We start from the raw sequence: 25,925 nt of genomic DNA, 5'->3' as shown, positions 1-25,925 counted from the left end.
TGGGTAGGGGTGTTGCGATAATCAATATACCGACTTGTCGCACGATATAGGGACGCAATATATACTGCCCATTATGTTTACACAAAAATAAATTTCACCAACATTTTGCCTCAGTCATCTTATCTGCTGATAGCAGGCCTCAGGCAGCTCCTTCACATAGAGGACATCGACATACACAGAAGGCATAATTTTGCAGCATTATAGTGTTTTCCTGACAATTACAGACAGTTTGGAAGAATATGCAGAAAACGGTGCACGCTCACAGCTACTGTTAAGGGGCCATTCACACAGAACGCGTCTTTGCATCTAAAAATGCAAGGAATGGTTTTAAAGGTGCCCTACAATGAAAAATTTTATTTATCTTGGCATAGTTAAATAACAAGAGTTTAGTACATGGAAATGACATACAGTACAGTGAGTCTCAAACACCACTGTTTCCCCCTTCTTATATAAATCTCATTTGTTTAAAAGACCTCCGAAGAACAGGTGAATCTCAACATAACACCGACTGTTACGTAACAGTCGGGAGCATTAATATGTACGCCCCCAATATTTGCATATGCCAGCCCATGTTCAAGGCTTTAGACAAGGGCAGCCAGTATTAACGTCTGGATCTGTGAACAGCTGAATCATCAGACTAGGTAAGCAAGCAAGAACAATAGTGAAAAATGGCAGATGGAGCAATAATAACTGACATGATTCATGATATTTTTAGTGATATTTGTAAATTACCTTTCTAAATGTTTCGTTAGCATGTTGCTAATGTACTGTTAAATGTGGTTAAAGTTACCATCATTTATTACTATATTCATGGAGACAAGAGCCGTCGCTTTCTTTATTTTTAAACACTTGCAGTCTGTATAATACATAAATACAACTTCATTCTTTATAAATCTCTCCAACAGTGTGTAATGTTAGCTTTAGCCACGGAGCACTATCAAACTCATTCAGAATCAAATGTAAACATCCAAATAAATACCATACTTACGCGATTAGACATGCTGCATGACGAACACTTTGTAAAGATCCATTTTGAGGGTTATATTAGCTGTGTGAACTTTGTTTATGCTGGTTAAGGCAAGCGCATGCTCCGGGGGAGGGGAGCAGGAGATTTAAAGGGGCCGCGCAGCCTGAATCGGCGCATATTTAATGATGCCTCAAAACAGGCAATTAAAAAAATGAATAAAAAAAAAAATCTAGGGGGTATTTTGAGCTGAAACTTCACAGACACATTCAGGGGAAACCTTAGACTTATATTACATCTTTTGAAAAGACGTTCTACGGCACCTTTAAAAAAAGCGCAGCGTAGAATATGAGGGACTCGAGACGCACTTTTGACATGGCAATAGCAAACAAATAAAACAGTTGTTATGCCAACTTGCTACTGTAAACAGGAGCTTGCAACACTTGCTCCCACCTCTGATTCTACTGATTGGTCCACTGTTTTGGAACTGACATTGATGAGCGGTGCTGCATGTAAAAGATGAAATTCTTTTAACTTGACACAGCGTCTTTTGCAGCGTCTCGCACATGACATGGCGTTCTAAAAATGCGGTGCTCAAGTTAAAATCAGTTCAACTTTTAAAAAATGCGTCTCGAGACCTCGCTTTTTTTCCCATTCCACTGCCTGCGTCTCATGTTTTTCAAAGCAAAAACGCATTCTGTGTAAATGAGCCCTATGGCCACTTAGACATGGCAGTTGAGAGTGTCCAGTTCATTTTCACAGAGAACGTGTTTTTGCATTCCACTGCGCTGTTTTTCCATGCAAACGTGTGCGTTCGCGACTTTCAGAGCATCTCGTGCATGATGCGCCGTTGTAAACACGTGGCGCTCAAGTTAAAAGAAGTTCTTTTAAAAAATAAGCCTCTAGAAAAATAGATTTAGCAGCAGATATGGCCTGAAACATCTGTGCCTTTGTTCATATGGACATCTGACTGTAAGAAGGGTTTGTGTTTTTCAGCAAATAGTGTGCACGCACCCTTACTTTACTGAGAAAAGAAGTATGTACACGGAAAGTCTCCATATAAAGGCCTTTTGTGCATTTGTAAGTGTTTTATTTCTTTCTACATTTTGCACTTTTTGTTAGCACAACAAATGTATCTAAATATTCTTAAGAGTTTACTTCATTTTCATTTGAAAGTGTGTAGGCCTACTTGCATTATTTTTCTGTTATATTATGTTTCTATATTCAGTGGCATAAAATAGTGTTTAAATGACAATATCGCATATCACAATTATTTTTTGACAATACATCGCCCAACAAAAAGTAGTTATTTTGTTAGTGCACTGTTAATGTCATTTTTTTAAACAGTTTTAATTGAAATTACTACTAGTGCTTGCTACACATCTTAAATTCAAAAGCAGTTATTGCATTCCAATTTGCATTTTTATCTTAAATATGACATATTTGCAGTTAAAATTAATTTGATAACCCTACAGCTCACTACTCAATTTTTGACTTAATCATTGGAGAATGACAGGTGTTGGTGCACTTGTTAAGCGAGCATCAACATCCACAACAACAAAAAGGTCTTTTTTTTAATTTAGCAGATGCTTTCATCAAAAGTGACTGGCAAAGGAGGAATACAAAAAGCAATTGATCATAAGGAGGCAGCAGCATGGAAAAAAGCTATAATAGAAAGTTTCCAGATTGTTCAAAAAGAGTACAGGCTAGAATAGAGATGAAGGTAAGAAATAGTGGAAAAATTAATATATAACTTTGAAATGATCTCTAACAGATGGTTAAGGAAATGGCAACTGACTTCCAGGCTATATTTAGGAAGAATTCTTTTTTTTAAAAGCCTCCAGCATTTTCTGATGCGGTTCCCAAAAGACTAATGTCTTTGACAATGCATCCAATGCATGAAATTTAAGAGGACACCTAGCATCATCATTAGGGCTGTCAACTTTAGTCGTTTAGTCGACTAATCGGTCGATGCCGTTTTGGTCGACTGACATTCTCATTGGTCGACCAGTTGCAAATTTTTTTTGTTTTTTTTTTGTTTTTTACCAATAAAGAAATTTTCATTGATTTACTCCTTGATATTTATTCCTTTTATTAGCAGTTATATATTACTGTATTCTAAATATAATTAGCCTATGTTTTATACCAAACTTTAAATGCTTTAATTTAGGCTATTTTATAACGGCGCCGTAGTTAAGCGCACCACGTGAACACTCGGGAACCGCACCTGTGGCTGGCTGCACTGCTGCTTCGCGCTCCTTAAGGAATATAGGTAGTTCATTCAGTTAGAACGCTACTTGTTTTGGGCTTTAGTCGAAAAAATGTCCAAGAAATGTAAATCTTTTGTTTGGCTGCATTTTACAAAAAAATACGACAAGACTGTGGAGTGCAAGCTATGCAGCCTAAAGCTAACTTACCATAGCTCAACGACCAATATGACCGATCACCTAAAAGCGGTAAGCGAGATATAAATGTGTCAGACAGCTTTGCTATGTCTAATGTCGAAAAGTTTATATATTTTATTGGTTATGTACTAGGCGCATCCACAGGCCATGCCACAGGCGTTTGTTTGTGTTTGTTTTAAAACGCCTAGATCGTTTGGACAAAAGTTAACCCATAGCTTTGAAAGTAAAGAAGAATATACAGCCTGTATAATCGAGAGCTTTTGTTAGGATTTTTCATTATTTGGCAGTTTTAGCAGTTATATTTTTTGTAGCGTGTGGTGTGGTCTGGTGCGCGATTGTGACGGTCACTATAGACCTAGGACAGAACTCCTCACTTTGCAGTTTAAAAAATAACCTAATTTCCAAAGAATTGTATTATTATTATAGTTTTATGTATTATTGATGTTTTTCGTTGTTGTTTTATAAATGCTCTATTATAATTGTTTAATAAATGTTCAATCAAAAAAGTCTTTTTTTTTTTTTTTTTTTTTTTTTTTTTTTAGTCGACTGATCGTTGCGCAGGACAGGACTTTGGTCGACTAAGCATTTCTTTGGTTGACTACAGCCCTAATCATCATACCGCAAGGTCTAATCATTGAGCGTTCATGAACAAAAGCAACTTCTGGAAATGTATTCGACATTAGACGAGCTCCGTGCAACGACTCTCTGTCATTGTGTTGGGACGCAGACAGGTTCATTATTCACACACCTCATCACTTCTGCACACCGGACAATGGAGTGCTTTTCCTATCTCGAGGGAAGTTGCTTTGCTCCTGGAGGCCATTCGTGCTGATGGAGCATGGCGTTACAGCCATGTTACAAGATGGACTTTTTAACCCCCTCTTAAAGGTGAGTAATGGGCCATACGGGTCCAGTCAGTGATTTCCATTAAGGGGGTTTCTAGCCCTTAGCATTCCTCTGGCATTAAAATAGCAGGGTTTGTGTTTCACGTCTCCTCAGAACACACCATCTGGATCAGAGAGGGTGAACGACAAATACTAAGGCTGAACTGAACGAACACAGAGGTCAACGCATCGTGAGCAACGCAACTTTAAACGCTCATATTTCACACCTGTGACAAGAGAAACCGAAAGTGTTTTATTTGCCGTTCTTAAGAGCAATGTACACGGGAGGAAACTGAGGAGTTGTGATATACAATCGTGTGAGAGTGTGAATGGAAAGATTCACAATAACATTCAGAGTAGGCGAGACAAACACCTTGGAAAGAAGAAGAAAAAATTATAAAACAAGGACAAAAAACTAGACACAAGAGCATGGTGCAGTGTCAGTGAAACAAAGTATAACAAAGATGAATGACTTGAAAATGATTTCTTACTTTCCCAACAGTTATTGGGTGTAGTTGGAGTCCCTGAGGATATGTAATGAGGTCTTTGAGGAACCAGACAAACTTAAAGACATTGAGGGCAATAATGAATGTCCAAAGTCATGCAGTGTCCTATTAGCTGAAGTTAGAAAAAGGGGTACACTGCAAAAAAGAGTCATATAGCCCAATGTCATAAATCAGCACAAAGCAAATAACTTGCTTGCTTTAAACTTTACTTGCTTCAAGGGACTTTCCATAAATAGGGTTCATATTAGGGGCTGAAATTCTTACAAGACCAGTGAAGGATGTGTTTAACCTTCATAAAATGTTGATTTCAACATCATGAGGTCAAACTAAATATTATATGAATTTTTCATTTCCTATTCATTTTAGGGCTGCACAATATATTGTTTTAGAACCAATATCATTATTTGCTTATCTGCGATTATCACATCTCGGCATGTGCGATGTCAAGTATAGAGATCGTAGTTGATCTGTATGGACCAGGCACCATGGTTCAAAATGCATGTGATTATCGGATTAATTGCAAAGTTTAACCATTATAGAGTGAAAGTTTATCATTTGCACATGTTTTAGGTCCTGTCCGTTTAAACATTTAAGTGATTTTAACCATTTGAGTGCATAAAGATGTGAAAGAGAACTCAATTTGCACTGTTTTCTGGATGTGTAACAATATACTGGATTGCATTAGCTCCATGCATTAGCTCTTAAAGTGACAGCAGCCTAATAAACCTGCTGTCATTAATGACATTATTGTCATTAATGTTAATCAAACAACAAAATACAAAGAGAAAATCACTTTTGTAGCTTTAACAAGGATTAATTATATTTAATTTACACAGTCAGGGCTCAATGCTAAGGATATTTTCTACTGGCCCGGTCGGGCAAGTGGTTTAAATTTTTACTTGCCCTGCCTACATTTTTACCGGCCCCACAATAAAAAAGAAAAGAAAATGGTTCTATAAAATAAGCCTAGTTATTGTTTTCTTTGTTTTTGATACATGTAACCATAATTAATAAGGTTATGACACCAAAAGCTACCAGATTAACTCACTTAAATTTTAAATATTGTTAGACAAGTAAACAGTAAGTAATAAAATAGGAACAAATAATCAAATTACAATAGCACAAATAAATACAACAGAATAAACAAATGGAATGAACGGTGCTTTTCAAGTTATGTAGGCTTAAAAGTAGGTACAGAAATTGTAATTGAATGTAAAACTATATAACTATAGATTAAACTTTATTAAAAGTTTATCAGTCAAGAGCTGTTACAGATGCATAAATAATGTTTTGAAATGTTGAAAATGTAAAACTTCAAATACTGGTATTTGAAATACCCACGAGAAGGTGGCAGCAAGTGCCTGTTAATGAGCGAGTCATTGAGATTCAACGGATTCATTCAAACGGCTGATTCATTCAGGAAGAGTTGCTCAGAGATGCAAAACAATTCTGTGGACTTTTTTTGGAACTATTTTCATTGAAATAGAGAGAAACAAGCGATTTAGTGTCTAAAATGAAAGTCACTTATTATTATAAACTTCTTGTTTATTATAGATTGTACGTCAGGGATGGACAACTCCGGTCCTGGAGGGCCAGTGTCCTGCAGAGTTTATCTCCATCCCTGATAAAAACTCACTTGCCTTCTACTAATCTTAAAGACCTTGATTAGCTGGTTCAGGTGTGTTTGATTAGGGTTGGAGTTAAACTCTGCTGGACACTGGCCCTCCAGGACCGGAGTTGTCCATCCCTGTTGTACGTTGTATAAAATCAATATCACATTTGTAATCACACTTATATTTGGATAAAAATGGCGCTCTGTGTGTAATATTAAATTACATAAATATAAAAGAAATACAGGGGCATTTTTGCCCCTTATCTTGAATTTTGGGGCATTCTCTAAATGTATTTTAATAGACTAAATCATGCAGTGAAATCGTGCACTCTAAATATGCACGTGCACTAGTCTAACCTACTAGACTATGTCACATAGTGACTGCGTCCCGAGCGTTGTTCACACTGGCCCCGGGCCATCGGGCAGTCCTTATTGTCAAGCCCTGTACAGTGAACAATGTTATTTTTACATTTGATTATTCAATTTCTGTACCTGAATACTGTTAGACTTACATGAACAATTTTCTATGCAGATTCACTGCAGATAAAAAATAAATAAATAAATAAATCACCCCAATCATTCTAGAATGGATAATTCTTTCCAAATAGAGCTATTCATTTGGTGAACCTTGCAATGTCAGTTTTTTTCCAGTATCATGCAGCCTTAATTTATTTTATACGAGTTCGGCAAATTTTGCAACACTTTCATCAAAAATCATGATGAAATGCTCCATTTTATCAAATTTGATCATGACTAAAAAGCCAATAATTTTCTAGCAATTATCATTGAACATCAAAATTAAATAGAAAGGGGGGATTGGCTTGATTAGGAAACAAATGTTGAAAACAAACAACATTTATTCAAGCAAAGTCATGTTAAGACAAAATGGTTGCATTATTGATGCATGCTGTAGTTTGGGTCCAAATTGTGCAACTTTATGAGTTTCACATTTTTGTAAAATATATTTGTGTAAAGTGCCTTAAAACAGCTTTTCAGCAGATATTTTTACAACATAATATTTACTCATTTCTTTACTCTCTCTGTCAGACTTATTCAGATCTCAATGGCTTTAGCGTTTTGGCTTTTTAGACAATATTTGGTCAACAAAACCTTTGAGTTTATTAGTAAAAAATTAAAAAATCTGGAAGGAGCTGTTCTGATGAGGCAGATCCAGATTCTACATTTCACACATACCTGGGGTTCTGTGTGCAGACGAATGTGTGTTCCTCTGTGCCCTGATAAAGACCTCTTCACCACTGTGCGGTGCCTGAAGTGATAATAATCTCCAAATACCTGTGGGCGAAAAAAAAAAAACAAGGCTACATTTAGCTCACCACATACAAATTTCTTAGAAAACAAAAATTCTTTACATTTTTCCAGGAATTCAAACAGCCATTTTGTTCTAACATTCTAAATGTTTTAAATGTAAGAACTAAAACATTGCAAAAAACTAGTTGAAAACAATCAAAGCATATTTCTCACTAAACAACCATAAGAATAAGGCAGCAATATAACCAAATAACAACAACTAACATTAAAGATTAAATGTGATTTCTCAAACAAACACACCCTTCATTGCTCCACCACCAAAATGCACAAACACACAACGCAATGAAGATAACGAACGAATGACAAGGAAGCACAAAAAATGAACATACAGTACACACGAGTATATACAAGCAAGAGTTCATTGTTGTACTACTGATTGGCTCACTCTCTCTCCTCCCCCATGCATTATGTAATCACATTGGAAAGGTCAGGCGGAAGTACCACAGTAGGGCGAAAAACTCCAACTTCAAACTTGTCTGACATCATTGTTTTACCTTTTTTTTTTGTAAAGGGCATTTGACTTAGTCATTGCCCATTCGCTTTGTAGACACTGGATCGGTACTTCCGCCTACGTCACGCGTGACCTTTCCAACATGATTACGTAAAACGTGGCACATCACAGAGCAGTGAAAGACAAGCATTTGTGGTTAAAAAGTATATATATATTTATTTTTTTTTAGAAAAAAAACTTTTGCTAGATAAGACCCTTATTCCTCGTCTGGGATCATGTAGAGCTCTTTGAAGCTGCACTGAAACTGACATTTGGACCTTCAACCCGTTGAACCCCAGTGAAGTCCACTATATGGAGAAAAATCCTGGAATGTCTTCCTCAAAAACCTTAATTTCTTTTCGACTGAAGAAAGAAAGACATAAACATCTTGGATGACATTATCAGGACATTTTAATTCTGAAGTGAACTAATCCTTTAAGTGTATTCTGAAACACAAAATTTAAATTAAAGCGAATGCAACTCCATTACAGATCATCGCTACGAGGCCAAGCTGTGGACCCAGGCATGACCTTAATGATCCAGATGGAAGAAATATTAACAGACAGAAATGTGCACAGCTGTACATGTCCAACACCCTCAAGTACAAGTAACACAGAACGAGTCAGTCTCCTGTCAGCTGACTGCACAATCACACATGACAAGATCATCCAGAGGGCCAGAGTCATCAAACCAGCACTGGTGCAGATCGATTTCTCTCTCCGTTTGATGAAAGCTAAAAGTCTGGGTTCATGCAGTCATGCTATAGATTCAGACTATGGAAAGGGAAAGATCTTCCAGACATCAAAACAGCTGTACAGCAAGACACATGCGCATTCACAAGAACAGAAACATTGCCAACTTCCAGTTACTAAACACTTTGATTAATTAAAGCAGGTAACCAGCAGTCAAATACAGTAAATATAGACCAAGCCAAAGTTTAAATACATTTTTAAGCGATAAATTCAAAGGTCCAGCAAAACAACTTTCACAAGGCGCAATGCAACAAAGTCATTCTTTATCCGAAGGGCAGTAACATGTAATAGGAACCCCTGTCAGGAAGATCGAGGACAACAGCTCTACATTTATTCTTCCATGACGTCCCAAGTATACAGACCGGATTACAGCATGTTGATGCAAACACCTCCACCCAAACAAAGCCAGCGAGGCAATAAGCCCTTGACAAAGCAAATTTGACGACTGGCGACCCAGTAAAACTCATAATAAACACTGAAAGCTTCAAATGCAGAAGGGTAAAAATAAAAACCATAAAAAAGGAAAAAGCTAAAGAGATGTAAGACTGAATAAGAGATGAAACACTTATTGAATGCTAGCGAGAGCCTGGCATGTTTTGTGGTTAACAAGAGAACAATAATGACAGAAAATAACACAAGAATCGATGGCAAGAAAAGATAACTGAAGAGGGATGGTTAATAAGCACATGCAGCGCTCTGAGAGCTTTGTCAGTCACAAAGGGAAATAGATTGAGGATGGGTATGGGTGTATTGTGCAAGATAAGAGTCCTAAAAAGATGAGCATCAATCTCAGACGGGCCTGAATCCAGCGGCTCCGGGGCACAGGAGACCGCAGATGGAGATATGCTGGTCTTGTCATATCAGACCACCATCAGACAACCATCTCAACTGCCTGGAAACATGCAAGAGGAAAGGCATGTGGAGGAGAAAAAAACTCTTATATCTACACTAAAACTTACAATCCACATCTGAAAATGATATCAGTGTTGGTTAAACAGTTGGCATGCCTTTGCAAAATGTGTTCCTTATGTCTGGAAGCAATGTATGCATTCCAGCTCTACTCTTCAGACCAGACTACACTAGAATAAATATTTGTAATTATTAACTTACTTTAATTACCAAAAATATAATAGTTAGTTTTGTTCCACTGTTTGCATGCAACCCTGTTAATGGCATGATTTGCTTTTTTTAAGAGACTCAACACAGATGGGCTACAAATTGGTGTCCTATTATACTTTTAAAGCATTAGAGGCGCGTGTTATTTTAGCGAATGCAATTAGAAAAATTATTGTTTGTTTAACAAAATTATTCTGACATGAAAAGCAGCTAGTTTTAAAACACATTAAGAATTGGTTACCAAAGTTACTGTAAAAAAAATGAAAAAGCTAGATTTATTTTTTATAATTACATTTATGTGAAATGTATTCATTTTTTATCAGTAACTAAAGAAAAAAAAAAATCAATAACTAATTTATACATAAAATCTGCAATCCAGTTACTTAATTTATTATAATTGTTAATCTATGATTTAATTTAAAAAAATAAACAATTCGATACATTTCAAGCTTTGACTTAAAAATAAAAATAAAATAAAATAAAATCTGCAATCCAATTACTTATAGCTTTTAGTTTATTACCTGTTAATCTACGAATTAATATATATATATAATATATATATATTTTATTTATTTATTTATTTTTTTTAAATGAAACATTTTAATATATTTTAAGCTTTGACTTAGGATTTAATTAATAATAAATAAAATAAAAATAAAAAAATAAAATAAAATAATGAAATAAAATAAAAAGTCTTTATCCAGACATGTCCCATTTTATCTAAATCTAGATTATCACTTTTAATTTAATACAATTGTTAATCTATGATTTAATTTTTTTTTTTAAATAAAAAAATAAAATCTGATATATTTTAAGCTTTAACTTAATGGATTTAATTAATGATTCATTTTCATTTTTTAAAAATAAATAGAATTTAATTAAGAAGTCTTAATTCAGACATTTTATTGCCAGGACTGCATATGAGAAAAAGGCTACACAAACTTGAGATCTTACAACTACGACCAAGAAGTATGACCTGTAATTAAAAGGAACGTTGTAAATCTGGTACTAAAGATATTAGCCAAGACGCTGAGATAATGCGAGCATGCAATAACCACATAATAATGGCATGTAAAGAGTATTAGATGTTAGAATCTGACCTCAGAATCTGACCCATACTTTGGGGGTTAGACCAAATGACACAGCACTGACCAGGAGTGGTCCGCAGTTTCCCACACAAATTAGGGCTATTATCTAAAATTAGCCTCCGCCTCGCATCACCATGAAACTACCATTAACATTGCTTGCCATCTTCTCTTTAATGAAGGCGAGCACACGTTCAGCAGTCGAAACTTTAACTAGTAGGTAGAATAAAACAATGGAAAAGCCAGAGCTGGTGGAGGAAACACAGATGTTTACTGTGGGAAAATGAGCTAGCAGTGGGCAGGCAAAATTTGTGATCATTTCAAGAGCAATTACAAATCAACAATCCATCTTACTCATTGAGCAAATGGAGCAATTAGTCTCTGCAATCGAAAACAGTCTCTATGATGTGCATAATTATCTGCATCAGTCCAACTTATCCATAAAACATCAATATATCGGCCATGCCAATTAATCAGCTGATATCTGGATTTTTATGTCAGCTTCCAAAATCTACTGTAATATTTAGTAATAGAAAAGACAGCAACTGTTTGACAATATAAAAAGAAGCACCATAGACACGTAAATAACTCTTAAGAACGTACAAATCATACAGAAAAAGTTGTTATACACTTATCATGACTTCTTTTTTAATGTAAAACTGTCAGACCCAACTCTGAGTAAAGAACGAAATGGTTAAAACATTTCATGACGAGAGTTGTTGCAGCACTTCTATGAGAATGTGAACACTCAAATGGAGCGCTGTGAAAACACAGTTTAATAGTGTAATTTATCTTGTAATGAGCATGACCTTAAGATACGCAAACAACTAAACGAGGACAAGGGCGAGTGTGAGAGCATGAATACAGGGAACACTGAGAGAAGACATTTCAGAGAAACCCAATGACACTGCGGTGACATCAACAAAAAAATGTTATACCCCATTTACAGCTTTTGGTTAGAAAAAGTGCTTGTCCGTGTTTATATAAAGTCTTAAGACACAACCACACCCCACGTCAGTGGAGATCACTGGAGCTGAAGCAGCAGCACAAACCCACACTGGAAAACAACAGATAACTAGCAGTTTCCCTTAATACCAGAAGGACAAATATGCAGCTAAAAATTGTGGAAAGCAGTGTTGGTCAACCAAAGCGTGTTCAATACAAGTGCATTTACAATATTATATATATAAATAAAAGATATAAAACATAAAATATGTATAATATAAAACAAGAGATTTATTTTGTAATAAAGATACCGTTCAAAAGAAGTGTCTTATGCTCACCAATGCTGCATTTATTAGATCAATAATATAGTAAAACAGTAGGGCTGTCAACTTTAGTCGTTTAGTCGACTAATCGGTCGATGCCGTTTTGGTCGAATGACATTCTCATTGGTCGACCAGTTGCAAAAAAAAAATGTTTTTTTTTTTTTTACCAATAAAGAAATTTTCATTGATTTACTCCTTGATATTTATTCCTTTATTAGCAGTTATATATTACTATATTCTAAATATAATTAGCCTATGTTTTATACCAAACATTAAATGCTTTAATTTAGGCTATTTTATAACGGCGCCACAGTTTAGCGCACCACATGAACACTCGGGAACCGCACCTGTGGCTGGCTGCACTGCTGCTTCGCGCTCAGTAAGGAATATAGGTAGTTTTGCTGTATTAATTCAGTTAGAACACTACATCCCTGCAACCTCCACTCCTGCAGAGCGCATATTTTCCAAAGCAGGATTTATTGTTAACAAGTCGAGGAGCTGTCTTTTACCCAAGATTGTGGACATGTTAGTGTTTTTGGCCCACAACATAAAAAAGGTGGACTAAGCCTGCAGATCTGTAAGTAGCCTTAACGGCTTTATTATGCTGACTAGATTTTGACTCAATTTATGTGTACATGTTTGAAAATAGCCTATATAATGTAACAAAACGAAAATAAATCTATAGGCCTTCCTACTATACAGCCTATTATTATTAGTGGGGTTTTTTTAGGCTATTTTGGGTTTGTTTGTGTTTGTTTTAAAACGCCTAGATCGCTTGGACAAAAGTTAACCCATAGCTTTGAAAGTAAAGAAGAATATACAGCCTGTATAATCGAGAGCTTTTGTTAGGATTTTTCATTATTTGGCAGTTTTAGCAGTTATATTTTTTGTAGCGTGTGGTGTGGTCAGGTGCGCGATTGTGATGGTCACTATAGACCTAGGACAGAACTCCTCACTTTGCAGTTTAAAAAATAACCTAATTTTCAAAGAATTGTATTATTATAGTTTTATGTATTATTGATGTTTTTCGTTGTTGTTTTATAAATGCTCTATTATAATTGTTTAATAAATGTTCAATCAAAAAAGACATTGCGTTTTTTTTTAGTCGACTGATCGTTGCGCAGGACAGGACTTTAGTCGACTAAGCATTTCTTTGGTTGACTACAGCCCTATAAAACAGTAATATTGTGAATTATTATTACTGTAATTTAAATGAGCTATGTTAATGTATTTTAAAATGTAATTTATTCCTGTGCTAGCTGAATTTTCAGCTTCATTCTAATATTCTGATTTGCTGCTCAAGAAACATTATCATCAATGAAAGCAGATGTGCTGCTTAAAGGCACAGTACGTAAGTTTCGCCACAAGAGGTCGCTTATTCACTTCATCAAGCTACGCCTTAGTTATTGATTTGAATGAGTGTGGAATCATGGGAGCTGTCGTCTTCACGTCCACCAATCATGTGCATGGGTGAGCTGATGTATTAATTAGGGATGTCAATTTACACAAATTCCCATGATCAAACGTCGTTTAAATTAACGATCAATTAATCGATAAATCGTTAGCCTTAATACTGCAATAAGAGCAGTGATATATAGTCGACAGCATCACAGGGTGTGCAAATGCTGCTCAAAACGCATTGTTCCTCACCAAACGAATGATACGTGTTTTTAATCTAAATAAAGGGCTAGTAGGATTGTTAAATGAGTCGATGTGATTGATCATTTAATTATATTACTTATTAATCAAACGCTGCCTCAGAATGTGTGGACGCGCTCTTCCTCGAACAACACGCAGAAAACAGCAACTAATCTAAATGAATTCACAACGATTTATTACAATACTGTTTTCATTAATGTTATGCAATATGACCGCCCCAATCATAGTTATTATTAGTTGTGCATTGCTGCTTGAGCTGCACACACTGAAGTGATGAATGAACACTGGTAAACTGGAGCACTTTGCTAGCGCGTTACTTAAAGAAACGCAAATAATTCAAAATGTTTTATTACAATATTATTCTCTTTATAATATTATATAACATGACAGTCCCAATTATGGTCATTATTAGTTGTGCATTGCTGTTTGTGCCACATGCGCTGAAGCTGAAGATGATCACCGGCACGCTTTACTATTACTGCGTTAATTCCTAACCAGATGCATCCTATATGAGAGAAATCAGAACTAGATATGCCTACACAAAACAAACACAATATTACAACTTACATTTGCACAACACAAAAGGCTGCAAATGCACATTCAAACTTACAGTCATGATGAAGGTGTAACTCTAGCTGTAAAATGGTCCCAAACGTAACTCCGGCGTTTTTCCTCATTTCTGCTTTACATTTTTTGCGGATAAGACATCATTGACAGGTGACGCAATGACCTGGGACGTTACACCGGTTAAAATTGGTGTTTTAAATATTGTAGGAAACTTTTGGGATAATTCAAGTACGCAAGTCAACAAAATATATAACAATTTTCTAGTAGTTTTTGGATATTTGAATCCAAAAATCTTACAAATTGTACCTTTAATATGTTTGTGTAAACTTTGATGCATTTTTAGGATTCTTTGATGAATGGAAAGTTCAATAAGAACAGCATTTATTGATTTTATCTTTATAAAATGTCATTACTGTCACTTTTGATCAATGTAATGAGTCTCTGCTGAATAAAATTAATTTCTTAAAAAAAAAAACTCTCTTACTGACCCAAAACTTTTGGTAGTGCATTTTATAATCCATCTTCAAATCAACTTCATAACTGTAGTCTCTTCTTATTGACTCATCTGTCACTACATTGCCTTTTTACCTTCACTTTCTATTCGATACCTGCCATTTTGACTCTTTTCCTCTTTCTCTAACTTATTTTGAGTCTCATTTCAGCTCTGTGTATTCTCAGCCAGGGACTGATGAATCACCACAGCCATCAATCAACACAGCAGCCCCTTCTCCAAGTCCACTAGCTTCCAAACAACATTTAGAGGAAATCAGACCGCACAAATTGTCCCTGCAGATCCCAGTCCAGGTGTAAGTGAACATGGAACATTAAGGGTGGGTCGAGCCATGAAGAGCATCTCCGCACATCGTCGTTAGATTATTATCATTATTTTTTTCTGCTGAGGTCATCTGAAAGCTTTATTCAGATTTATGAAGACGGCCAAAAGACGAGGTTCCAGCTGCACGGTACCCTCCCTAGAGAGGGACCAAGAAGAAAACTCTCACAGCTGCCAAAAGAAAAATTATAAATGTCTAAACCTGTAAAGGAACCTTTTAGGGAAAGATGTGGGTTGCTTCTTGCCTGGGTGAGCTGAGTTTATGGAGTGCACTGGCATGAAAAAAGGCTAAAAGCACTGCTAAAGAGCAGATTTTTGGAAGCAGGTCCATGATCTGACTTGAACGTTGTTCCCACAGTGGATAATTTTGAGCTATAGGGCAATTTACATGAACTTAAGGTTCTTTGTAATCTTCAAGTCATATAAGAGGTGAAGCAAAGCAAAGGATGAATAATTTGAAGAAGCTATTTTTGAAGACCTATCATAATCAATTAAACCTGATCAATGGATATGGCTCCACTGAAAGCAAAACATTTCGACTTCTGGAAAGCGATCTGTGCATTCAGGTTTTCACATTAGTAGCTGGTTAATCAATTACGCCTAAAAAACCTAACTAGAACTCTCCAAACATAACAGGCCTCCTTCGACTCATGCATTATTAAAGAGAGATTTTGGGAAAATGTCCTGGTGGGGGGAAGATAGAGAGGGCATTGACAGAAGATGAGGAGCGAAAAAAGAAATATTCATACCTGGCTACCCATGGTTACTATAGAAACAGCCATAGGCAATGAATTTGACATCTTGGTTTTAGTAACGGCAAAAACAGACAGACCAATAACCTTTCCAGAGAAATAATATCCATGTTGCACTGTCAAGTGAGTTGACATCACATTTTCCATGCTTTAGCAACTGCTTTCATGCCTACCGTGACAATATTCAACATGAGCCATACTCAAGTCAATACTAATTCAGTGATGTTCGAACAAAATGCAATGCATTCCCTAGGCGATTTCCCATTGTGAATAAACTAAAAAAATAAAAAATAAATAAACTGAAAATGACTGACTGGTCTGAAAAATAAACAACTAAATGTGTGAAATTATCAATGCATTGAAAAATGGAACAGCATATTAGCACACTCTACATGCAGGGTTGTTTTAACCCATGTTTGGATCAAATATGGACAAACCCAACCATTGGTTTAATTAAATTTTTAAGTTTTTAAGTTTTAAGGTTTTGTCCATATTTGACCCAAACATGGGTTGAAACTAAGGCTGCAACTAATGATTATTTTGATAATCGATTAGTTGGCTGATTAGTTCTTCAATTATTCGATTAATCAGATTAAAAAAAAAAAAAAATATATATATATATATATATATATATATATATATATATATATATATATATATATATATATATATATAGGGTCATTCTGTGTCAAATCAACCACATAACAAATGGCATATCTTCATTTTAAAGGCTTTGAAAAGTTTAAGAATGAGAATCTAGAAGGATATTAAGATATCCTGAATACTTTTAGAGTTACAGGCATGCAAACTTTGGAAAAGGAGTATTTATGGCACTCAGACAGGTATGTTCTATGCAATTAAGATACTTTTCTAGTTGTAACATTATTTGTTCTTCAGATATTCCTCTTTAAAACAAAAAAAGTATCAGCTGTATGCAAAGTGACCCACATTTGGATTTTGACCACTGAAAATGTGTACAATTTACAAATTTAAGACCTCCATATCTCTGGGATTGAACCATCAAGAGTCTTTAAAATGAAGATACCGAAAGGAAAGTTTGTTAAGAACCAAAATCTAAAAGTATTTTAAGATATCTTTAATACTTCTTGAGTTACAGGCATGCAAACTTGAGGCACAAAATACAAGTGCTTTTTCCCATTTTTGAACGGTCACTGTTGGCATATAATGAAACAAAGATTGCTAAAGTCAACAGATTTTACTAATAGACCTACTGATCTCTGTGTAAAAATAAAATAATGATGCTGCCATCTTTTATAAAAGTAATTTTTACACCGCTCTAAATTGGCTCCAAATCTCAGGTGAAAATTGTCATTTTGACCTCCCTCTGGATTACTCAGTTAATATACATCTGTGGCATTTAATATTTTGGCTTTTATCACTATTTATGTTTGTCTTTCTACAGAAACAATATTAACGGGGACCTCTGGTTGATTTGACACTGAATGCCCCTATAGTAAATATCTATATCTATGCTATGTTCAAAAGAGCTATAAAGCAAAAAAACAGTTTAATCCCTACATTACAAATGAAGATAATAATAAAGATAATAAATAAAAACACAAACTCAGTGTTAACAGATAAAAGGAATGTTCTGCAGGAACACATTCAAACAAATAAATGTAAGACATTTCTTACATTTAAAATTAAATTATATGCTGTTATATCTTTACAGTTACCATTCTCATAAAATACTTGAATTACATGTTGACTTTTAAACCTAAATTTAACCTCCAACAACAGATATTTCAGGAAAATTAATATTTTTGCTTTTTGCTGAATATTAACTGTCTCCCTCTCTAATTTGATGCGCCGGCGCTCATTCAGTAAAGTTTGAAGATTAACACAGACTGTCAGGATGAGCATTCATGCAAAATGGAAATACTCATGTGAATTTGTAACACTTAAAGATAAGGATATATCCATAAAATGACAGTTTTGCACTAAGGAATCAGATGTTGAACACCACATGCATCTGTCAAAAGCGCCTGACAGGGCAAGCCATGTTAAACATTACTCTAATGCATTAGCTTGAAGCTGAAATTAAAGATTTCTCATGTTTTGGGCAGCTTGGATAACGCACCTTTCCCACATCAGCTCGCTCTGTTTCCTCCACTATTTTTAAGATGCATTTTGACTATAAAAAAGCATTATTCAGTGCTGTAATTTGATGGGACTGGTGGAAGTTTTCTGTGCACAGTGGACAGATGTGACTAAACGATAATGACATTCATTATCGATTTTACCGATTAGTTGTTGCAGCCGTAGTTGAAACAACCCAGCATGTTTTAGAGTGCAGGTTCACCAAAGAATTTCCCTGGGTTCAACAATGAGACTTGATGCTCTGCGGTAGCTAATGTGCGAACCACAACCTGCTGAAGAAGTGAAAAGAATTGCACAGACAAGAAAAACCCTTTTTATATGTGTGAAGGACAAGTCCCTGAAAATGTCAAACACAGCCTCATTACAGAACCACATAATGATGGCACTAAAGACGTCAATGCTACAATATCCAACCGCTTTACGCCATTAAACTTGGAGCAAATACATTTCAATTTCTCTTCAATCTCACCTTTAGATAAGCTTGTTTAGATATTGCACATTGTTATGAAAATGACTTGAATTGTGGGTTTGGATTGACTTCTAATTGAAAAGAGACCTTGAAGAAAAAAACCTTGACAAAAACGAGACAAACCAGTGGAAGGGGAAAAAAAGGGATCCTTGTATCTGCACGGCAAATAAAAACCTGAACTTTGTTCCTTACTAAACAGAAACAGTACCAGAGCAAATAAATTTAATGTTGTGGGACCTGAAAGGAATAATTCAACCAGAAATGAAAACTGCGCAATGATTTACTTACCCTCATATAGTTTCAAACCCATATGACTTTTTTTAGTGTAACACCAAAGGCAATATCTTTTGATACATCTCTTTGTTTTACTTTAAAGACTGAGCAGGATTCTGCTGAAGTATTTCCTGGCGACTCTTTTCAATATAGTAAAAGATAAAGAGAATTGGAGCTCTCAATTGTCAAAATTACTAAAAAAAACACCATTAAAGAGTTATAAAAATAACTTGTGTGCACTATATTCAAAGCTTTCTAAATCCATAGTTTTGTGTGATTAACGGACATAAATTTAACTTATTAAAATGAAACCGTTCTTTAGAGGTGCCAATTATTAATGAATAAGTTCTGTTTGTTCCTCACAAAAAGTTATTGTATGGCTTCAGAAGACTTGGAATATAGTGCATACTGTAAATAGAGTTATAGACAGACAGATATGGGTTTGAAACAACACGTGAGTAAATAAAATAGCATTTTAATTTCTGTAAAGAAGTGAATGTCACTGAGCTTTTTGAGAGCATTTTACATATTTAAATCTCCAGATATACAAACCATAAAGACTACACCCATAACAGGAAGTAGCAAGTTTCGTTTGTGGTCTCTGAAAAGTTCATGCGGAGCCAAGAAAAACAAAGCACATTCATATTTGAGGAAAAGCAAATCATCACAGATTTGCATGCATCACCTGCAATATGAAATAAGCATTTTAAGAACTGTATCAAATCAAAGCTTAATCCTGATTGAGGTACTGAAGCTCAATTATATGAAGCGTTAAAAATACAGTAATGACTCCTAATTAAAATCCCATTAGGCAAACAAGACTGCTTTTTTTTTTTTTTTTTTCTTATGAGACACCAACAATATTAAGCAATTAAAAAAAAATTATTTGTTGAAGTCATGCTAGATGGCATGATATAGTTAGACTAAAAACATCCAGAATACTCTAGAAACCAAGTCAAAAGATCCCACTTCTAAGGCACCATTTACACTTTAAAACGCATAAGTTTGGCTATGGTTACGCCTGTCGTTTACCCTACGCCAGCGATTTTGAACCTCGAAAAAGCTGCAGACCCCATTTTAGTTTGAAAATGCTGGGGTTGAGATTCCAAAATGGAGACTTTTGAAAACGATGGTGTGGCTGTCCACGTTTACTCTGCGTATCCTTGATGACTGTGTAAACAATAACATGGAGACTAAACTGCAATCTTTGTTGGCTTTGTTGTCATTTTTGGCAGCCATTGTGCAGTTAAACTCAGCATTTTTTAATACTGCAGCTGCCTACATGCACAAGAGGCAACTGTTTACACTTCTACGCACATACCCAGTGTGCATGAACAATCATGTGACATGCGTTTTCGCCCGTGTAGTGTAGATGGAGATCTTTTCTGAAACTCTGTGGAAACGCTAGTGTAGACGAGGATTGCTTTCATTTCAAAATGCCATTTTAAAACAAAAATGCACTAGTGTAAATGGGGCCTAAGTCTCAATGGTGTTCCTGTCTCTAGATATGGTTTATAGTTTATCTATAAGACTTTTTCCCACCAGTTTAACTATCGGCCAATGTGAAAATCGTGAGTACAATATCACTACACTCTATAAAATGCTGGATTGAGCCTGCTTGGGTTAATATATTTACCCAGGTGCTGGGTAGTTTTTCTGTATCTCAGTTGCTGGGTCATTTTTAATGTCAATGAACCCCTTTACATGCCTACCCAGTGCTGGTTAAATGTAACCCAATGTTGGGTGGTCTGTGCCAAACTAGTTAAAACTTAAATGGTCATTTTGTTTTCTGTTCTGAGAAAACTTCCTGAATGAAATTAGGGTTTGTATTACATTGTATTCCTATCAAAGTATTACTCTACAAAGAGGAAAATGTCTGTAGTCTGACATTTTACCTTTTTTTGTTTACATGTACGCCGCAGTCTGCTTGGAACGCTAGCCTTCGACAAACGCAGCATACACCAGATAAACACTTTTCACATCTGTCAAACGAATGCGTGACCAAGGCTGAAACACGCCACAACATCGCTGTCATATGTTATGGCAAGCCGATAATATGTAACAAAGTTACTGTGCGCTCCACTGACTATAATATTAGCACTGTTGATCTAGTGTGTTAGCGTCGCAGCTGTGGTCGTGCTATGCTTTTGACGGTTGAAACAAATGCCTGACAGATAAGATGGCACAAGATTATGCTTTTTTTGTATGTAACTTTTCAAAAATGAATATATAAGATTGCCATTTAATGAACTGAAACAGCCTACTGAAACCAGTTTTCTTCCCTCAGATTCCCTGTTTCTGCTCCTGTCACGTCCTAAAACCTTTGCTAAATGTTCTGGAGTATTTTATGATTGTCAAAGACTGACTTGCCATTGAATAAAAAATATTGTATATGAACTGTTCCTGTCCTATATGCATAGAAAGATTTTAGAGTGCATTTTTATTATTTAAAATTAAAAAACAATATTAAATTTACTGACACAGCACTGATTTAAAAAAAACAACCCAGCATGTGTTCTGTATAATATTTCCCCAGCACTGGGTTGTTTTTAACCCAGCAATTTTTAGAGTATAGATAGAAAAGTAATACCATGCTTCTTCATCAGCAATTCAATTAGGCCAATATTAGCTTGGGGTTAGAGATTTGAGGTTAGAACTAACCAAGTATAATCAATAATAAGTAAAAAATGCTGTAAAAAAGATGTTCTTAAAGTACTTAAGTTTTTTGTAATGGAAACAGTACCTTATATGGCCATTAGTAAAAATGTATACACAGATCTTAACCTTTCATGACACAGCAAAGGAGAAAGAACTTCCAGGATTAGGGTCTTAAAAATAAACTGTGTATGCAGTAACTTCTGAAGCATTAAAAATATTTGCCATCTGCAAACTGAACCTCCATTTCAGGCTTGGTCAAAGGAGCCTCACATAACGCTTCTTCGCCGTCAGCAAGACTTTTAGGTGAGTGCTGCAAAAAAAGCCCATGCAGGGAAACTGTAGGGGTATTGGGATGCTATCCATCAGACCATGGGCGACATTAATCACGGCAAGAGCGCCATAAGTTCCTGTGAGGTTGACAGAATAGAGTGGCAAAATCAGTAACTAAATTGTTTTCAAAGCTCTCGATAAGCACCTTTTTCGAAAGTTACTACAGTCAATGGAAAAACAAACGGAGCGAGTGGGAGCTGTGGAAAGTTAATCTTTATTTTCAGAGGAGCCGGAGAAGCTGGTGCAGATGGATCGCGAGCCGCACCATTAACCGGCGCCGTGTGTCAGCAAGTCAACAAGCTGCAGTACGGGCCGCTGCTGACCTCCAGGCTTAATTCTGTAGGGGTAAAAAACACTGTTCGCCAAAGCGGCACCACCCTGCTACAGTGGAGAAGCGAGTTTAGGAGAAAAACCACGTTTATGGTCTTTCTGAAAGAGCTCTTAAACATATGCATACTCTTATTATTTCCTTAAGTTCCTTAATTTTCCTCACTCTGGAAAACCAATGCTGCATCTTCGTCTCGCACTCAATTAGTTTATCCAGGCCTACTAAAACAAAAACATTATCTGAGGTTTTGGAGGGTCTTTTTTTTTTTTTTTTTTTTAAATTGCAGTCTGCTGCATATTTAAAGAAATGCACACATGGTTCTTATTTGCATCAGAGGCCGAGAGAATGCCTGAAGAATGGACTTTCAAAGAGATTTCAACATAAGCTCCGAACATTAAATCAAAGTGAGAAGCAGGACCAGGTTACGCAAGCAAAGTCGTCCACTTAACACGTCTTCCCATTAGAACTTGACTTGCCCAGTCTTTTGTCTCACAAAACCAAAATATTAGATTGTCAAATGGTGATTAAAAGGACGTCTAAAGCAATTGTACTTGTGGAAAACAAAATGGGACGTGCCATTTTTTTTTTTTTTTTTTTTTAAGAGGACCATGTTGCCCATGAGACCTCTCGGTTGATACATCTGGAATGGAATTGTGAGAAGGGCCGGGTCAAATGTTAATTAATTTGCACAAAAACGCAGAATTGGTTTTCCCTTCTGGGCTCTGGCCCAATTACAGGAAGACGGAGGAATATGATTGCTCAGGTGTTCAAGGAAAAAAAACGCATCATTTACTCAAACGTCTACGGCCGAGTAACATCAAAAGACACGTGAAAGAGCAGCCCGAAACAAACCGCACAGTCTGTTAAGAGACTTTACTTGAGCTTTGAGACTGATTGAAGACATTCTATCATGGTTGAAATGAAAACAGTTACAAGATCATACGCAGTAATAAACCACTAAAGTAATGCCCACATTCTAATGGAGAAAAAAAAAAGTACGGAAATCAAAATACTACTGCATCTGAACTGACATCAATAAGATTGTTAAGACATCTAAGACCCACGTTATATGAGAGACATACACTACCAGTTAAAAGATTGGGATCAGTAAAATTTTAAAGAAGTCTCTTATACTCACCAAGGCTTCATTTATTTGATCAGAAACACAGTAAAAAAAATAACATTGTGAAATATTACAATTTAAAATAACTTTTCTATTTTAATCAGGGATGCACCGATAGGATTTTTGTCATTAAAATGGTAACAGGTTTTGATCATGTTTTTAAAAAAGCAAAGTTCAAAAACACAAGCATTAAGTTATACTAGCTAGTTTATTGCTGCATCATCAAATAATTTCTAATGAACATGGATTGGATCCATTTAATATTCAGGAGGCCTACATAAATACAAAAATACAACAGAACAAAGATACATATGAAATAAACAGTGCTTTTTAGGTTGGTTTAACAGTAGTTTTCAGGTATGGAAATGAAATAAATGTGAAATAACACTGCATATTCTTCACTGTATAAATTAAATGCATATTAAGTTTTTTTTAGTCAAGAGTAGTGAATGTTTTTTTGACTTGTTTGATTAACATTAAAACGCAGACTGCAGCACAGCAGGAATATTAGGCTGCTGTCACTTTAAGAGCTGCAAGGATCCAATATATACTATTTACATTCATTTAAGACAAAACCGACTATGTTTACCAGGATACTCATCAAGACAGCTAATTTGATATAATTTTGTGTTAATTAGAAAAAACTTCCATATATCGCAAAAAAGTTTTTACACTTGCGGGAGGCGGCAAATTTTTACACAGGTCACATGGTGTATGTAACAGTTGCTCATTCTTTAAAGATGGTGCAGTATGTTTGGACAAGAAGATGAGACGTTCTTTATTAAACCCATATAAGACAAAAGAATTATGGGAATACTGGATTCTAAACAACAAAGAAATGCCACAATTCATCAAGACCTCGAAGCAGATAAGAGGGAGAAACACTTCCAAGTATAAGGGGCTTTCCTTGCCATAACAAGCAATAGTTTCTGAATCGACATTTAGAAAACATCTTAAAAGTTATGCGCAAAACTTGTGTTGCACAGTTCATTTCCCCCGAGTGTTATTCACGCTGACCCCGGGTGGTCATTATTGATGAGCCCTGCTGTATTTCGTTCAGATTTCTTTTTTTTTTTTTTTGGCATGTTTTTAAGTATTTTACCAAGAGAAAAACATTGGATTAAGAAACAGACATTATACAGCTCAGTGCATTGACACAGTTAATTAATAAACCATCGGTTTGTTATATCAGCCTTTTTCATGCTATAGCTGATATGCCAATTGGTTGTAAATTGATCAAAAATTGGCTGATAAATATCAGTAAATCCAAAAGTTAAAGTTAAGTTAAAGTATTACACATAAATTAAAAAAAAAAAAAAAAAAAAATCTAATCTAATATTTGTGTTTGAAACAACATGCATCATGGCTGGCATGGACTTTGAAGTTCCCTGCAAAGGTATATTTAATTTGCCACATTTGAAGAGTGTTTCAAATCAGTCACACGATTTCAGTTTGGATGCTGCCTTGTATGTAGACCATTCACTAAATTTGGAACAGGACTTACTTCTATCTCCATGACTATGGCAGCACTGGAAATACAAGAAGCAAAGACAGATTTCCCCTTGTAAAAAGACAAAACTGTTTCCTCGGAGCCGTGAGCCAGCTGAAAGATCCTTGGATCAATATATTCCCTACAAAAGACTAGACTTGGTATATGCCAATAAATGTCAGGGGACTTCTTTATGGATATCAAAACCAGTAATTGATTTAGGATGCCACAGTGACATCTAAAGCTTACATACCCACATCCAACGAAACACAGGACAGAAGATACTGCTTGGCTGATGAACATTAATGCAATGCAGTTCTACTGAAGAAACAAAGGAGGGATAAAAGGCAAAGCTGCGCTTGAAGTATGATAACTTGCGATTTGGGATGGCTGGGTACCTATAAATGATCCATATGAAATCACTGGCATGAGACAATAGCATTTCTGACTCTGTAGGTCACAGCTTTGTCTTGCCATGTTATTTTAATTATATTACACTCAGAATATCTATAAGGATCACCCTTACTAATAAATACAAGTAACCTCAAATCCCATACTGAACAACATGAAAAATTACATTCAAGATGTGTCATGTTCTTCTGGCATTTAAAACAGCACTCATGGAAAAATGCTGATGTGACGCTGAGTACTTCCATTTTCACTATAGGCTTGGTATATATAAAAGTGGAAAAGTTACTTTATTTCATTATAAGGCTTTTGACACTTTAATTGAAAGGAGAGCACAGAAAAAGTGGGGGGCTGAGTCAGGAAATCATCCAAGCCAGATTTAAATTCGGGTCAGCTGAATGGTAAAGTGTCACAGAACCAGTGGATATTAAAATTCTTATGTACTGATAAGGCAATAATTACTGACAGCGATGAATGTCCAACATTAAAAATCTAACAATGATTG

At 35.6% G+C, this 25,925-nt stretch overlaps 1 protein-coding gene across 3 annotated transcripts in view; it reads right to left on the bottom strand.

The window, feature by feature from the left end:
• Positions 1-25,925, bottom strand: part of furina (furin (paired basic amino acid cleaving enzyme) a) — a 129,950-nt gene that overhangs the window by 61,830 nt on the left and 42,195 nt on the right. For all 3 annotated transcript variants that reach the window (XM_067401257.1, XM_067401255.1, XM_067401256.1), the window contains exon 3: positions 7,566-7,664. In XM_067401257.1, coding sequence (XP_067257358.1) covers positions 7,566-7,664 — 99 coding nt within the window. The remainder of the gene's footprint in view (positions 1-7,565; positions 7,665-25,925) is intronic.

The sequence above is a fragment of the Chanodichthys erythropterus genome, chromosome 11, assembly GCF_024489055.1.
Source record: "Chanodichthys erythropterus isolate Z2021 chromosome 11, ASM2448905v1, whole genome shotgun sequence".
In the NCBI taxonomy this organism is placed as follows: Eukaryota; Metazoa; Chordata; class Actinopteri; order Cypriniformes; family Xenocyprididae; genus Chanodichthys; species Chanodichthys erythropterus.
Note: the sequence above shows the minus strand (reverse complement) of the source record. Positions and strands in the feature narration are given on the sequence as shown.